Source organism: Neoarius graeffei, chromosome 12 (assembly GCF_027579695.1).
Source record: "Neoarius graeffei isolate fNeoGra1 chromosome 12, fNeoGra1.pri, whole genome shotgun sequence".
Classification (NCBI taxonomy): Eukaryota; Metazoa; Chordata; class Actinopteri; order Siluriformes; family Ariidae; genus Neoarius; species Neoarius graeffei.
In genome coordinates, this window is record NC_083580.1 from 66,685,767 (window position 1) to 66,703,479 (window position 17,713).

Below are 17,713 nucleotides of genomic sequence, written 5' to 3' on the forward strand. Positions count from 1 at the left end.
TTGAACACCCGAAAGGCCCACCAAAACTGCATTAGATATTCTTCACGCATTATTTACAAGCAGTGGTGAACTGTTATTATTAGAGCTGGGACTTCAGTTCAGCCAAAACTTAGCCAGACACACCAAAAAAGCAACAGGGCAAATGATTTTGCAAGGGATTAGCAGCAGATCTGCCAGGTAGCTCCGTTGTGTGTCGTTGTCGATGTTGATTTTAAAAGTAACTAAGTAAATTACATAGGGAAATGAATACTTAAGTATGAGTGAAAAATACTGTGGCAAGCATATGTGGAAGAAGAGTCTGGAGACAGAAATCATAGTTTCTTGGTCATTAGCCTGTGCTACTTGCTCTCGATAGCGCTGGCTTGACCGCTTTATTAGCATTCGCTAACACTACTGATGAACACTACACTGGCTGGGAGCTTACTTTACTGCTGCTCTGACAGCGCCGACTCGTGGGTCTGGTATGACGAGAGTGTGTATGTATAATAATAATAATTATTGGCTGGCTTTTTTTTGTGCTATATCAGATATATTCCATTCAACTAGCATTATATTGAACTCATCTTTGACTCGTTGAATATCATGCTAGCTGAATGGAATATCTGATATACCACTCAATGCCAGCCAATATTATTTAAATCTTCTTCTGCAAGGATTTATTTCTACCAAGAAATTCTCCAAATCCTCATATGGCTGCTTTAAACACCTGTAAGTTGTTTAAATATATTCAAACATCACAAAGTCACCATTCATTAGTTTATTCTTTGTGATCATTTAATTTGGCATAAATATTTGCAAATGTGAGAAAAACTGGACAAAAATATTGAACTGTCATTCTGATAATAATTACCTGGCCCAGGACGGAGTCCACTAGGGGGCGAAGTATTGTTTTCGGTCGGGTTTGTTTGTTTGTTTGTTTGTTTTGTTAATGATGTCATGGTAAAATGGCTGGACCAATCTTCATGAAACTTTCAGGATAGATGGGCATTGGTCTCAAATAGAATCTCCAAAATTTTGGGGGTCATCCAGTCAAGGTCACGGTTTTTGTGGCTACTGCCTCATATAGAGGTGGTAGCCACTATGTCATTGTGCTATAAGAATGTAAGAGTGCAACAATCGTGCAGTATGATGTGAGAGCAGTATGGTGTGTTCTGATTGGCTGAGAGCAGTATGGTGTGTTCTGATTGGCTGAGAGCAGTAAGCAGTACAGTGTGTTCTGATTGGCTGAGAGCAGCAGAGAATGAGAATCAGAACCATGTTTACTGGCCAAGTATGTTCACACACAAGGTCAAAATCAAGGTCAAGGTCACCAAACAGGTCAAAATCTTTTTTTTGCAATATCTTCCTTCATATTCATCACAAGTGCTACTGGAGGAGGTTTATTTTGCCTGGCAACACTTGTTTGATCTGTTATTGCTGAAAAGCTTTGTTCAGTAAATTGAGCCAGTTTACTGTCCTAATCTGATTCTGAGCTATTGGTCTTCATTGTCCAGTGCTGTACTGTAAATAGAGGAGATCCGTGCTGAATCTGTATCTGTAAACAGAGGAGAAGACAGAATGAATGCATGAATGAATGAATAAGAAAGATATAGTGCTCTCCATGATTAATGGCACCCCTTGTAAAGATGAGTAAAAGTAATTTATTCAGACAAAACAAATCCCTCATCATGAAATAATTATTTTTGACAAAAACATGCATGCCCACGGTGGTGTAGTGGTTAGCGCTGTCTCCTCACAGCAAGAAGGTCCGGGTTCGAGCCCTGTGGCCGGTGAGGGCCTTTCTGTGCGGAGTTTGCATGTTCTCCCCGTGTCCGCGTGGGTTTCCTCCGGGTGCTCTGGTTTCCCCCACAGTCCAAAGACATGCAGGTTAGGTTAACTGGTGACTCTAAATTGACCGTAGGTGTGAATGTGAGTGTGAATGGTTGTCTGTGACTATGTGTCAGCCCTGTGATGACCTGGCGACTTGTCCAGGGTGTACCCCGCCTTTCACCCGTAGTCAGCTGGGATAGGCTCCAGCTTGCCTGCGACCCTGTAGAAGGATAAAGCGGCTAGAGATGATGAGATGAGATATGCATGCCCCTCATACTGGCACCCCTGAAAATGATAGTGAGCACAATGTAACTGAAGTATGTTTCCCATTTAAATTGTACAGTATTTTTGAGTTGATTGGAGTGTGTAGGAACTTTCAAGCTGTAATCCATTACTTCCTGATTAACTGAGGAACATATATGAGGTGACACAGAGGCCAAATTCCCGTCATCCCTCAACATGGGAAAGATAAGAGAACACGCAAACCAAATGAGGGAGAAGTATGTTGACCATCATGAGTCAGGGAATGGCTATTTTTAAAAATAGCTACTCGCCTAAAAAGTCCATTTCTACTGTTAGGGAAATAATAATAATAATAATAATAATAATAATAATAAAAAAGGACACCAATTGGAACTGTTACAAACTTGCCTGGAAGAGGACCCAAGTTTATTTTGCCCCCATGTACAGTGAGGAGGAGGGTAAGAGAGGCAAAATAAATAAATAAATAAATAAATAAATAATTCCCAAGGACTTGTCTTGGTGAATTATAAGAAAAGGTAAAATCTTGGGGTTTCCAAGTCTCCAAAACCTCCATCAGATGCCACCTTCATGCCAACAGATTATTTGGAAGGTTTGCTAGAAAAAAAAAAGCCTTTTCTGTCAGTTAACCACAAAGGTAAGAACCTGAAGTTTGCGAAATGATACTACAACTTTGACTGGAACCGTGTTCTATGGTCTGATGTAACAAAAATTGAGCTTTTTGGCAAAAAACACTCAAGGTGGGTTTGGTATAAAAATAAGAATGGCTATAATGAAAAGAACCCGATCCCAACTGTAAAATATGGTGGAAGTTCTGTGATGTTTTGGGGCTGTTTTTCCTCCAAAGGCCCTGGAAACCTTGTTAGGGTACATGGCATCATGGACTCCATGAAATACCAGGACGTTTTAAATCAAACTCTGGCTGTGTCTGTCAGGAAACTAAAACTGGGTCGTCATTGGATCTTCCAGCAGGACAATGATCTGAAGCATATGACCAAATCAACACAAACATGGTTCGCTGAGCACAGAATCAAGCTTCTGCCATGGCCATCTCAGTCCCCTGACCTGAACCCCATTGAAAACCTGTGGGGTGAGCTGAAGAGGAGAGAGCACAAGAGAGGGCTGAGGACCCAGGATGATCTGGAGAGATTGTGTAAAGAGGAATGGTCTCAGATGCCCTGCTCTGTGTCTCCAACCTTATATACTGTTATTGGAGACTCAGTACTGCCAAAGGAAAGTTGTACATAGTATTTAATGCAGGGGTGCCAGTAGTGTCACATGCATTTTTGTTGAAAATAATTATTTCTTGATTAAGGATGCGTTTTTCTCTGAATACATTTATTTCAATTAAAGGTTGGATTTTTCTCATTTTTTTCAGCGTGAGATGAAGCAACTTCATCAAAACGTAGATTTTTTTCTAACAATTTTTACTCATCTTTACAAGGGGTGCCAATAATCATGGATTTTACACTGCCTGGCCTTTTACCAGTGTCTGTGTTTATTGATCTCATCGAGACTAGCATGATGCTTTCCTTCTCTCCAGTGTTGCTTATATGGCTGTAAAAACATTGAACAAATCACAAATATAATTAAATATATATTATATGTATAAAATTGGTGATAATTCAAATACATTAAAATGAATTTTTGAGTTTTAGTTCATACCCTTCTGATATCACAGAGCCATAGTTTTTGACACCTGTAATGTAGATAAAAAAAAAGCATATTATTTCCTAGTACATTAAAGCTGTGGAAGAAACACACACACACACACACACAAAATCTCACCCTCTTCCTTTGTATTATGGCACCGTCCTTTGACGTTGACAGTTGTTACCAAGATTACCATAACAACGATTAAAATGAGAATGAAGCTCATCACACCTGCCAGAAAGACAACAAAACCATTACAGAAGTGAATCTGACAGATATTGCAGAACAATCCTGGTTCCGCAAGTCCACATGCAGCCTACCGAAGGCTAACGTAGTGAGCCCGTTGTCTGGTGTCTGTGTTGGTTCAGTAGCACCACCTACACACAGAAGAAGTCATTAGAGATTGGACTGCACCCAGTACAATATGGTTTAGAGTGGTACTTGAAGGTTTGTGAACTTTTCTCTATATTTTCTATATTTCTGCATAAATATGACCTAAACATCATCAGATTTTCAGTACTAAAGTAGATTAAGAGAACCCAATTAAACAACTGAGACAAAATTATTATACCTGGTCATTTATTTATTAAGAAACATGATCCAATATGGCAGCATGGTGGTGTAGTGGTTAGCACTGTCGCCTCACAGCAAGAAGGTTCTGGGTTTGAGCCCAGTGGCCGACAGGGGCCTTTCTGTGTGGAGTTTGCATGTTCTACTCGTGCCCGCGTGGGTTTCCTCCGGGTGCTCCGGTTTCCCCCACAGTCCAAAGACATGCAGGTTAGGCTAACTGGTGGCTCTAAATTGACCGTAGGTGTGAGTGTGAATGGTTGTCTGTGTCTATGTGTCAGCCCTGTGATGAACTGACGACTTGTCCAGGGTGTACCCCGCCTCTCGCCCATAGTTAGCTGGGATAGGCTCCAGCTTGCCTGTGAGCCTGCACAGGATAAGCGGTTATGGATAATGGATGGATGATCCAATATTACATATATATCTGTGAGTGGTAAAAGCGAAGTGGTAAATGAACCTTTGCTTTCAGTATCTGGTGTGAGCCCCATGTGCAGCAATAACTGCAACTAAACATTTCCCATTCCTCTGCACAGAGCAACTTCAACTCTGGGATGTTGGTGGGTTTCATCACATGAGCAACTCGCACAACATTTCTATTGGATTAATGTCAAGACTTTGACTTGGCCATTCCAACACAATAATTTTATTCTTCTTTAACCATTCTTTGGTAGAACGACCTGTGTGCTCAGTTGTCCCACTTTCTCTTGAGATTCAGTTCATGGACAAATGTCCTGATAGTTTCCTTTCAAATTCTCTGGTATAATTCAGAATTGACTGTTCCGTCAATAATGGCAAACCCAGATGCATCAAAACAGGCCCAAACCATGATGCTACCACCTCCATGTTTCACAGATGGAATATGGTTATTATGCTGTAATGCTGGCCTTTCAGCTTCTGCCATCGGACCCCTGTAGCTGATCCAGAATGCTGCCGCTTACCTGGTCTACAACCTTCGTCATTCTTCCCATGTCACCCCTCTGCTTGCCGATCTGCTCTGGCGACCTACTGCAGCTCACATTTAATTTAAGACATTGCTGCTAGCTTACCAAGCTCTCAATGGGTTAGGGCCAGCATACCCCCAGTGTCTGTTCCACCTCTACACGCCAGCCAGATCCCTATGCTCCACTACTACTGGTTACCTGGCCCCCTCCTCCTCTCTGTTCCTGCTCATCCCACTCAAGACTGCTGTCTGTCCTGGTTCCCCATTGGTGGAATGACTTTCCCATTGAGGTCAGAACTGCTGACTCCCTGACCATCTTCAAGCGCAGACTGAAGACTCACTTCTTCAGGCTGCACCTCTCCCTTCTTCCCTGCCCACTGTGTAACTGTTTCGGTCTTGACCAACCCAAGCTGTATACCATCTAGGCTGGGGTTAGCTGTTTGAGTTCTCTATTTAGTTGTACTTTATCTGGTTGGTTTATTTCCTTGGCTGTTTGAGTATTGGTATTTTAACAGAATATTACACTAGTTGTTGTTGTCGTCACTTGTTCAGTTGGCACAAGAACTTTCTTGTCTAGAAGTTCAGCACTTTGTGCACCTGACTTTTGCACTCGTCATACGTCACTCTGGATAAGAGCGTTTGCTGAATGCCATGTAATGTAATGTAATGTAGTGTTTTCCTTTCTCCAAATATAACGCTTCTCATTTAAACCAAAAAGTTCTATTTTGGTCTCATGTGTCCACAACATTTTTTCAATAGCCTTCTGGCTTGTGATCTTTAGAAAACTAGGTGGGCAGTAACATTCTTTTTGGAGAGCTTTCTCCTTGCAACCCTGCCATGCACACCATTGTTGTTCAGTGTTCTCCTGATGGTGGACTCATGAACATTAACATTAGCCAATGTGAGAGAGCCCTTTAGTTGCTAAGAAGTTACCCTGGGTTCCTTTGTGACCTCGCAGACTATTACACACCTTGGTCTTGGAGTGATCTTTGCTGATGTACCACTCCTTGGGAGGGGGACAGTAATCTTGAATTTCCTCCATCTGTTGACTGTGGATTGGTGGAGTCCAAACTCTTTAGAGATTATTTTGTAACCTTTTCCAACCTGATGAGCATCAACAACTCAACAAGGTCCTCAGGAATCACCTTTGTTCATGCAATGATACACTTCTACAAACGTGTTGTGAAGATCAGACTTTGATAGATCCCTGTTCTTTAAATAAAACAGGGTGCCCACTCACACCTGATTTTCATCCCATTGATTGAAAACACCTGACTCTAATTTCACCTTCAAATTAACTGCTAATTCTATAGGTTCACATACTTTTGCCACTCACAAATATGTAATTTTGGATCATTTTCCTCAATAAATAATGACCAAGTATAATATTTTTTACTTATATGCTTAACCGGGTTCTTTTTGTCTACCTTTAAGACTTGTGTAAAAATCTGATGAAGCTTGAGGTCATATTTATGCAGAAATATAGAAAATTCTGAAGGGTTCACAAACTTTCAAGCACCACTGTACAATGTTGATATTTTACCAACAGGACAGTAGCTTAAGGGTAAAAGATATTCTGTGTAATTAACAGCTATTCCACGAAATTGAGTCGTACATGAGCTGCTATAAGCCATGTACGACGAGATTGAGTGGAATAAATGTTTTATTCTATCCACGTTCACCGGATTTTGAGAAACAGAGCATTTTTATATTTTGCAAATTCAATAAATAAAAACTTGATACAAAATGTCCAACAAAAATAATTTCCGCTTAGAATGTAAACAAACTGGCGAAATGATGGTAGCAATTTGTGAAAAGTGCTATAATAATAATAATTCTTGAAAAATAAAAACGATGTGTTCTTTCCATTAAATACTTTAATTCCATATTTTGTTGCTTTTTTTGTATTTTGGGTTTTTTTATTTTCGAATATTTTTTATTTCATCCTCGGTTGGTTCAGCAACACGCTCTGCCATTTTGTTTTTCTCTACTCACAGTATATGAGCTGATAGCCTAGTAGTAGAGTAGCCAATCAGAGTGCATGATTGCTCATATCCAGTGAATGTGGATAAAATAATATGAGTTAACCCTGCACTGATTGTTTTATGATTGAATTGAATTTTACCTGTACAAGTACAGATACCTACTGTACTTGTACAGGTAAAACACTAAAGAGAAAGGCTTTCATTCATTTTTCAGTTACAATCTGCTAATTTATATACATTTAAATACTCTTTTCTGGACTTGGTTTCATGACTCTTAACTTTACTTTGACTCACTAGCTTGATTTGAACATCTTATGAGACTCAGATTTTTAAAAAAAAAATGCAATTCTTTAATATAAGCCCAAGTCCCCCCCACCCCGGGACTCCATTCAGGACTTGACATGGATTTGATTGAGCCTTTATGTGAACAGATTAGTGATTTCTTAGGGAACAGTCAATAAAATTCTTCCTTATGAGCCATTTGTGACATGATTTCCCAAAAACGTTTAATTACAAGTACCGATTTACTAAACTAAAATTATTATGATTATCTTTCTGCAGGTAATTACATTGTCCCATCAAAATTAATCCCATTAAAATATCTTTTTAATTTTCCTAGAGTCAGTTTCCCAAAATAAAATGTTATGTTTACCTGTTAAGTTACGAAGAAAGGTCACATTAAGGCCACGAGAAGAAGTGATACTGTCTGCAACTGAAATGTAAAGTATCTTATTATGATGGTGTCTAAGCCACAAAAACCCGTGACCATTGTGTAAAAATGTCCTTAGCATTTCTTACCCCAGAATTAAAATACACATCAAACAACAATACGATGAAAGACTTATATATATATATATATATATATATATATATATATATATATATATATATATATATATATGGCTTAAAGGAGAGGGATTGGGGATTTAAAAAAATAGAGAAGGACAAATAAAAAATGTTGAACATTTTCAACTTATCTTAAAATGTTGTGCATACATAGTAATACAATACATAATAAACTCTCGCTGATATTTTCCACTAATATGTACAAGCTAAAGAAGCAGGTCAAGTTGTATCATCTGCTGAAATGTTCTAGAAGGACAATAATAAAAAAAACGAAGACAAGGTTTAATACTCTGTTCACCTGATAAGTCTAGAAATGCCTATAAATGACTCATATGCCGTTTAAATCATGTAAAATGGCATTGTGATACCTGGTAGTTGTGTCACATTCACACTTGATGTAGTTACAGGGTTTTCAAGTTCTGGACTTTTGCTGGTCTCTGTGGAAACAAAACAAAATGTATTCTTGGGTTTCCCGTGATGTCATATCCGCCTCATTAGTTATTCACAACTTTAGCTGGTGGTCTACCAAAGCTCAGTTGACAAAGCGTTTGTACGGAGAAGGTGCATTGCTCGCATGAAAAATGTATTGTTTTAGGTTGTTCGAATTGATCAAACCGTGAAACTGCTAAAAGTTTCATCAGGGTTCCCCGTGAACTAATAAAAAAGGGTGAACGAACACAGGATTTCACAAAAAGACGTCGAGAAAGGTGGCTTTTGAATCTCTGACTGAAATCGAAGGGAGCCGAGTCGAAGCATGCTCGAGTTTGCAGTGATCACTTGGTGAAAGGTTTGTATTTCCCTCTCAGCTATGTCCTTAGTGTTTTCCAAGTACTTTTCTTGCTATGTGTCATTATTTTATGGTATGTTTTTTAGTCACGAAGCGCTAAAGTCCCCAGCTCTTTCTTTGTTTCCTCCTCACTCCTCACTAAGTCCATTTGCATGAAGGTCGTGACAAAATTCTTCCCCAGCCATACAGTTACAATGCGCCGTGATCACTTCTCCGTCTTGTTTAACTAAGATCCAGGGCTTTAAAGGGGTTTCTGATGATCTTTGTGAATGATTTGCCTGAGAGATAAGAGCCAACACAAGTGAAAATCAAGCGAACTGTTGTTGGTTTACACTTCAACTTGCAGCGCTTCCTTGTAAAGATGCGAACAAAAAGCTTAAAATGGGCAAAAACAATACAGGATTCATTCGGCAGCAACTTGATACCGAGGTCCTTTACCCAGCCACATACAAAAAAGTCGTAAGCCTCCATACTCTTCCACACTTTCATCTGTTTTGCAGTGTAGAAGGATGTCTACAACACCAGATAGTTCAAGATGTTGGGGAACTCGACTGAAGGTAGTTTTTGAGATTGTATGACACATCCTTCTTTCCCAGACTGTAGGGGTCGATTCCATTGCACATAGCGATCTTCTGAATATATCGAAATCGAGCAGTGGCTTCTAGATTACGCGCATACTCTGATAAGTTATCGCTAGTTGTTTGCATCACGGCAGCCGTTTTTTATTGTTTGACCACCAGCTGTTTTACCAGAAGTGAAATCGCTAAGAAAAGTCACGTGACTGAAACCCAAGAATAATATACTTAATTATAATATTGAAATAAAAAAAAATGACTGTAAACAAGTACCATCCCCCAATGACATGAAACTTGGTGATGGAGCAGATATCTGATATTACCAATGGTCTTCTGCAAGAACTTATTTCTACCAAAAGATTCTCCAAATCCTCATATAGTTGCTTTAATCTAAAATTTACCATGCTTTAACAAAGCTATAGTGAAATATTTCATTCACAGGAACATCATGGATATTTTGACAGCATTTATCTGATGACATACAAACTGATTCGGCGTATATCTAGCACATAGATATCCAACTGCTGTCCAGCATTTTCGGAGACCATTCCTCTTTACACAACCTCTCCGAATCACCCCACAGGTTTTCAATGGGGTTCAGATCAGGGGACTGAGATGGCCATGGCAGAAGCTTGATTCTGTGCTCAGCGAACCATGTTTGTGTTGATTTGGTCATATGCTTCAGATCATTGTCCTGCTGGAAGATCCAATGACGACCCAGTTTTAGTTTCCTGGCAGAAGCAGCCAGAGTTTGATTTAAAACATCCTGGTATTTCATGGAATCCATGATGCCATGTACAGTACCCTAACAAGGTTTACAGGGTGTTTGGAGGAAAAATAGCCCCAAAACATCACAAAACCTCCACCATATTTTACAGTTGGGATCGGGTTCTTTTCATTATAGCCATCCTTCTTTTTACACCAAACCCACCTTGAGTGTTTATTGCCAAAAAGCTCCATTTTTTGTGACATCAGACCAGAGAACACAGTTCCAGTCAAAGTTGTAGTATCGTTTTGCAAACTTCAGGTTCTTACTTTTGTAGTTAACTGACCTTGGCATGGAGGTGGAGTCTTGATGGTGGTTTTGGAAACTTGGAAACCCCAAGATTTTACTTTTTCTTATAAATCACCAACAATGATCCTTGTGGATTTTTTTTTTTTTGGTGTGCCTCTCTTACCCTGCTTCTTGCTGTACATGGGGGCAAAATAAACTTGGGTCCTCTTTCAAGCAAGTTTGTAACAGTTCCAGTTGGTGTTCACTTTTTTATTATTGCACTAACAGAAGAAATGGACATTTTCAGGTGAGTAGCTTTTTTTTTTTTAAATAACCATTCCCTGACTTATGAAGGTCCACACACTTCTCCCTCATTTAGTTTGTGTGTTCTCTTATCTTTCCCATGTTGATGGATGACTAAAGGAATTTGGCCTCTGTGTCACCTCATATTTGTACCCCAGTTAATCAGGAAGTCATGGATTACAGCTTGAAAGTTCCTACACACTCCAATCAACTCAAAAATACTGTACAATTTAAATGAGAAAAAAGCTTCTGTTACATTGTGTTCCCTATCATTTCCAGGGGTGCCAATAATTCTGGCACGTGTTTTTGTTGAAAATAATTTTCTTGATGAGCAATTTGTTTTCCTCTGAATTCATTTATTTCAATTATACGTTGGATTTTTCTCATTTTTTCAGTGTGAGATGAAGCGACTTCACTAACAGGTGGATTTTTTCCCAACCCTTCTTGCTCATCTTTACAAGAGGTTGGACAAAAAACAAATCTGTCTCAAACACATTTTTTTTTTTTTTTGCTGTTTCCGGAAATAAGCTGACATCCAACAGGTTTTCTTAGACTGCCATATATTTTATTTGTTGTTTAGCCCATATAGGACACACATTATTATTATTATTATTATTATTAACTGTTAGCATTCAATGATGATGTCACAAATTGCATTTATGTCATCGTACCATCTGTTTAGGTTTTGTGAACCATATATAAATGACAGTACATGGTGGCATAGCTGTTTATTAGTTTGTGGAATTAAATCTCGGTTGCCGATATGAGGAATTTGTTACTAGCATATATCAACATCCAACCAGGATATCTTCATAAATGAGAATGTAATCCCAATGAATCTTTTCTTATAGTCATGTTCTTTTTAAATAATAATAATTAAAAAAAGATTACAACAATGTGAATATTTTTGTAGTTTTCTCACTGAGAAATATCTGTAAATTAGTAACATTTATTGTAAAATTCCCCTCCCCATGGTACCTCTGCTGTACAAAGGCTAGTTTAAAGTACGTAACGAATTTCTGTCAGTAGGTATGTTTCGGACTTACCTGCGACAAGCGATACAGACATACAGAGGACAATGAAAGGATATAAGAGCAGAGCCATGGCTTAATCCAATGAGTTTTAGGTATTTTCCTATAGAAAAATGCTGATTATTAAAGGTCACCAGGCATAGATGTGGATTAAAAGAGACAGAGCAGTCAAGCTGTGAAGTGTGCACACATGAATGAGTCCATGGCAACATGCAGCTCCCGAGAAACTGTTTCCTGTGCTGATGGGAGGAATAAGACGTTGTAAAGCGTGGTTATATCCTGGTGATTGACCGTGTGTCTGAGTGTAATTATGCCCACTCCTGGTTTTAGAGAGAGACTGCTATGGCCCTCGTGGTGACCCACAGCTTCCTGTGAAAGAATAGGAGGAAGCAGATGTAATGTTCTCATGGAAAAGCAACTCTCTGGCCTTGTGTTTGTGCTTCAGCCTGGCTAAGAGGGAGTGGTTTCTTGAAAAACAGTGAAAACTCCAGGAGCAGCTCATGATCATAGATTTTGCTGGGGCAGGACAACATTAATAACAATTAATAACCTCAAACAAATTATGTCAAAAGGTTATAATACTTAACTTATGCTACAGGCTAGTGAATTTTTCAGACGACTCCATAACAGACAGTTCAGAGTCAACGGGACTTGAATGAACTTGAACAAACTCTCTGTACATCAGTTTTCAATAGAGAATGGAAAGATGTACGTAGTTTGGTTTAAAAGCCAGTAAACAGTACATTTCCCTGAGTTGAAATCTCAGACATATATTGACACCTCAGTTTATTTTGCCTCATTTGTAAGGAAGTTTGACTGATTTGATCTTTCGCAATTCTTCGATCACAGCTTCAATTATAATGGTTTCTGGTTGTTGATAATTGCACTCCAAAGAGCTAGCTAGTTACAGAAATTGATAGATAACAGTGGAGATTACATTTGCTAATCACATCCTTTTGCTAATCATGGAAAGGACTGAACTCCATAAACATGGCAGTATTCATTTTGATAGATTGCATCTCATCTCATCTCATCTCATTATCTCTAGCCGCTTTATCCTTCTACAGGGTCGCAGGCAAGCTGGAGCCTATCCCAGCTGACTATGGGCGAAAGGCGGGGTACACCCTGGACAAGTCGCCAGGTCATCACAGGGCTGACACATAGACACAGACAACCATTCACACTCACATTCACACCTACGGTCAATTTTAGAGTCACCAGTTAACCTAACCTGCATGTCTTTGGACTGTGGGGGAAACCGGAGCACCCGGAGGAAACCCATGCGGATACGGGGAGAACATGCAAACTCCGCACAGAAAGGCCCTCGCCGGCCCCGGGGCTCGAACCCAGGACCTTCTTGCTGTGAGGCGACAGCGCTAACCACTACACCACCGTGCCGCCCTAGATTGCATTCAAATTGATTTTTTTTAAACCAGACATTCAACAATGTTCGATACAGCAGGTGTTGTTCCCATTATCGTCATAGTGTGTGAGATGAACACTGAAGAGGTATGATTATTATTAAAGTGTAACTCCACCCACTGCATAATTTTGAAAAATGCTGAAGTGGTCAAGGGGTTGAGAGAGGGCAAGGAGGGATTGAGGATGGGGCAGGGATGGGCAAGGGGTTGAGAGGGAGCTGAGAGGGGGCAGGGATGGGAAAGGGGCTGAGAGGGAGCAGGGATGGGAAAGGGGCTGAGAGGGGGCAGGGATGGGAAAGGGGCTGAGAGGGGGCAGGGATGGGAAAGGGGCTGAAAGGGGGCAAGGAAGGGTTGAGAATGGGATGGGGATGGGAAAGGGGCTGAGGGGCCAAGGAGGGGTTGAGGATGGGGCAGGGATGGGCAAGGGGCTGAGAGAGGGCAGGGATGGGAAAAAGGCTGAGAGGGGGCAAGGAGGGGTTGAGGATGGGGTGGGGATTTGTTAGGGGTTGAGAGGGGGCTGAGAGGAGGTGGGATTGGGAAAGGGGCTGGGGTGGGGATTGGAAAGGGACTGAGATGGGGGAAGGAGGGGTTGAGGATGGGGTGGGGATGGGCAAGGGGCTTGAGAGGGGGCAGAGAGGGGATAGGGATGGGCAAGGGGCTGAGAGGGGACAGGGAGAGGCTGAGGATGAGGCGAGGAGAGGTTTGTGGTGCGGTGGGGTGTAAACTCCTGTATAATGATAAGTCTCGATTAGCATATATTTGAAAATGAGCACGGTTTCACAAACTCTCATTCAAGGGCAGGGTCTAGGAGAGGTGGGCCGCCCACCTTTGATTAGAAGGCCTTTGCATTCTTTTTTAAAATAAAAATTTCCTTTTATTTGCAAGGTTCAGGATGATTTAAACCAGTAGATGGCGTTTTGAGCCATTTCCAATCCGGAAAATGGTAATTTTGTCAATATTAACACCAGCATTGATGTTTCGTTACAGAACAGTCATATCATTTAGTTTTCTGGCTCAAAAAACACATTGAAGTGTGCGGTACCTCTTTAATTGTCCTGACTCCTGCCCATTCCCCACTCATAAACAACACATTCGTAGAGTGAGCATGGGGTAGCGTGATTCCAGTGGACCTTTATTAATGCTTGTTGCCTTCGATAACTCTATGGCTCCGTTGTTGTACAACATGTAGAAAGGTGAGCAAATCACAAATCAATGCTGTTAAACGTCGACTTATATCAGTCTAATAGCAAAATTTTGTTCGACACTCAAAATTATTAATTAGTAATTAGTATTGGGGGTGTGAATGAGGACTTTATGAAGATTAATGAATGACTGTTATATACAGTATGTGGTTGGGTCTTGTCCCACCTGACCCTATGCATGAGCTACCACTGGAAACAACCACACAAATGTGGGATTGCAGCCGGATTCCCTGTCATTTTTATGCATAATTACATCTGGCCCATATTTTATCCATGCTTAGGAAAACACACATCACAGGGATAGAATGGCGACAGACACAGTAGTTCATGCATATTTTATTCAAGAGTAAAAAAAGTGATTTGTCCCATAGGGCATGCTTACAATGTGTGTTATCATTTAGGAAGTCAAATGCCAAAACTTAGCTCAAGAGAAAATTGCAAGAAAAAATAGTCACAAGTTAAAATCCATTAAACTCCTTCTTCGAAATAAACCACGTCTGGACCAAACAAGGATCAGAAAACAGTGGAGAAAAGAACTGTAAGCTTAATTGTAAGAATAAGAAGTATAAGGATATCATCAAGAATTATAGTGAGAATATAGTTTTCCTTCAAAGTGAGACACAGGATTTTCAGTGTGTCCAAATTGTTTACATGTGAATAAACCATGCGATCATGCTTTGGCAGCCTGAATGTTGCTTTTCACTGAGTAATATGTTCATTCACACTATTGAACACATTCTTTACACCAACTGAACAAAAAAAGAAAAACCCACAAAGGCTTAATACCTCAAAAAGAGCATCGGTGCCTGTACAGCAAAAACAATACAAAAAATAAAATCAACCAACAAAATAACATTAAAAAAATGAAAAATGAAATAAATTAAAGACAGAAGAAAAGATTACAAAAATCATATATATATACTGTATATAGATATAAAAAACAAAGTTGACCTTTACAAATATAATCTGAAGATGGAAATAATTCAAATCTACTATATTGAAACACATCACACTTATAATTTCACATATCAATAAGGAACTTAATTGCATGCATTGATGCGTTCCATACCACAGATGCTGTTAAAAATGTCCTCGATATTGTCCATCATTTATTATTAATAGTATATTTATATATGTATATATTTATACTTATATATAGGTTCATTCGACTTGCGAAACATACTATGTGCATTCTCTCTCAATTACAGGCAGGTGAGAAACAATCAGATAGGTGGTGCCAAAGGTCAAACTCCAACTTTATACCCCCCTCCCCCCTCTCCCCATCGTCAAGTGTTCACTCCACACGAAAGACGGCAGGGTTAATGAGTCCACAGCCAACATACGCAAGCTTCCTACACCTTATATCCACGCAGCTTTATGGCATCTTACCAAAGAAAACAAAACAAAATAAATAAATTAATTAATTAATAAAAAAAATACTCAGGTAAGATTGCATTGCAAGTAATAAAATGTACATATTTTTCTCTTTAAATGTCCTTTCTTAGAAACGTTTCATTTTTGCGTCATGTCAAATGTCATATATTCGTTAATACTAGTAGCAAAACATGTCAAACAGTGCGATCATTTCATTACGAGATGGGCTCATGAAGAAAACTCATCAATGAAAATATTCAAATATGTGCGTGGCATTGGTACTGGCTGGTCACCCCCACCGATGAGCTGCGATGGATCAGGCTAAAGAGAGAGTTCTAAATCCCTAGTCCCCGCCCACTTGGTGAATAGGTGGAGTCAGAAGAAATTGATAAAGACACTTTCAGCCCTTGACTGACATTCCTCCCCTCCCCCAAGCAAACCCCTACCCCCTACCCTGTTCGTCACACCCACAAAGCGGCAGAACTCGCCCGAAATGGCGAGAAACCCGCATGCGGTAAACTGGCAGCGAAAAAGAGCGACCGCCTTCCACTCACATCCATGACAGATTTGAAATTGGATAGTTTGCTTCCCTAATTTGACATAGCAGTAGTGGATGCATACGTATAGTTATGTCGTTTGGGTTTGGTTGCTATCAGGAGGCTTTAAATTTTCAGGTTTTGGCGATATCCTGCCACCCAACAGAACAGTGGCACGGGTTTGGGCATGCAGTCACTGCAGGTGGCCGCGGCATCACTGGATGTTGCTGTTGTCATCGGTACCATTGGCCTCGGACATGTTCATTTTGCCCATGGAGTGACCGACGTGATTAACGCCATCTTTACGAGGAGGCATGCGCTCGTTGATGCGGTCTAGGCCTTTAGCCTCCTCGAAGCTGCTGATCTTGTGCTGTGGAGAAAAGCCACGGATGGCTGTGGAGAGGCACAGATCACAATCAACACCAGAACACCAGACGTTTAATGGAGCTATCCTGTCAAAGCTGCATTCTGTAAAAAGTGTAATATGTAAGGAATAAAACACAACAGGGCATGCCGTTATAGGAAAATAAGCAATGTTGTTGATTATGACAGCAGGTCCCAAAGCGTTTTATTCTTTTTATACCACAGCAATTTGCCAACAAGTATGGTTTCCTTACTTGCTGTACCTCTATAACTGTTACAAAGCATCAACACTGAAGATTCCTTTCCTTCCAAAAATGCTTAACGCACATCTCCTTAGAGAAACCTGCACCATATCAGTGATTACACACATTTTTAAATAATTCATGTAAAGCATCTACCATAGAAGTCCCTGTGTAAGTTATCACTATAGAAATGATTACATATTAAAGTAAGCACATTAATACTGAATAAACCTTGCAACAGGAACTACTGTGAGAGCTTTTGTTATACAACCCCAATTCCATAAAGCTGGGACACTGTGTAAAACATAAATAAAAAACATAATATGACAATTTGCAAATCTTGGAAACCCTATATTTAATTGAAAATAGTACAAAGACAACATATCAAATGTTGAAAATGAGAAATTTTATCATTGTTTTGAAAAATATGTGCTCATTTTGAATTTGATATCAGCTACATGTTTCAGAAAAGTTGGGACAGGGGCAACAAAAGACTGAAAAAGTTGTGTAATGCTAAACACACACACACACACACACACACACACACACACACACACACACACACACAAAAAAAAAAAAAACCCTTATTGGGTGAATTGGCAACAGGGTAGTAACATGATTGGGTACAAAAAGTACATCCTAGAGAGGCGGAGTCTCTGAGAAGTAAAGATGGGGAGGGGTTCACTGCTCTTTAAAAGACTGCGTGGGCAAACAGTGCAATAATTTAAGAATAACATTCTTCAAGGGCGGCACGGTGGTGTAGTGGTTAGCGCTGTCGCCTCACAGCAAGAAGGTCCTGGGTTCGAGCCCCGGGGCCGGCGAGG

General features: G+C 40.0%; 2 protein-coding genes across 3 annotated transcripts in view; both read right to left on the reverse strand.

The window, feature by feature from the left end:
- Positions 1 to 311: 311 nt before the first annotated feature.
- Positions 312 to 12,034, reverse strand: ecscr (endothelial cell surface expressed chemotaxis and apoptosis regulator). The gene is made up of 8 exons (XM_060935184.1): positions 11,767 to 12,034; positions 8,430 to 8,498; positions 7,868 to 7,927; positions 4,044 to 4,100; positions 3,859 to 3,954; positions 3,736 to 3,769; positions 3,557 to 3,627; positions 312 to 1,534 (listed from the first exon to the last, which is right to left on the reverse strand). The coding sequence occupies exons 1-8, from the start codon at positions 11,822 to 11,824 to the stop codon at positions 1,473 to 1,475; spliced, it is 507 nt and encodes a 168-aa protein (XP_060791167.1). The 5' UTR covers positions 11,825 to 12,034; the 3' UTR covers positions 312 to 1,472.
- A 4,194-nt stretch (positions 12,035 to 16,228) lies between these two features.
- The window catches only part of ppp3ca (protein phosphatase 3, catalytic subunit, alpha isozyme), a 145,942-nt gene continuing 144,457 nt past the window's right edge, over positions 16,229 to 17,713 (reverse strand). For both annotated transcript variants that reach the window (XM_060935186.1, XM_060935185.1), the window contains one exon: positions 16,229 to 16,677. In XM_060935186.1, coding sequence (XP_060791169.1) covers positions 16,499 to 16,677 — 179 coding nt within the window. In that variant the 3' untranslated portion in view covers positions 16,229 to 16,498. The remainder of the gene's footprint in view (positions 16,678 to 17,713) is intronic.

Excerpts from the sequence above, each read along its gene's own strand:
- ecscr (XM_060935184.1), bottom strand. The coding sequence starts at position 11,824 with ATGGCTCTGCTCTTATATCCTTTCATTGTCCTCTGTATGTCTGTATCG. Across the intron at positions 8,499-11,766 it reads GTCTGTATCGCTTGTCGCAG|AGACCAGCAAAAGTCCAGAA; the intron begins GTAAGTCCGAAA and ends TTGTTTCCACAG. Across the intron at positions 4,101-7,867 it reads CTTTCTTCGTAACTTAACAG|GTGGTGCTACTGAACCAACA; the intron begins GTAAACATAACA and ends TTCTGTGTGTAG.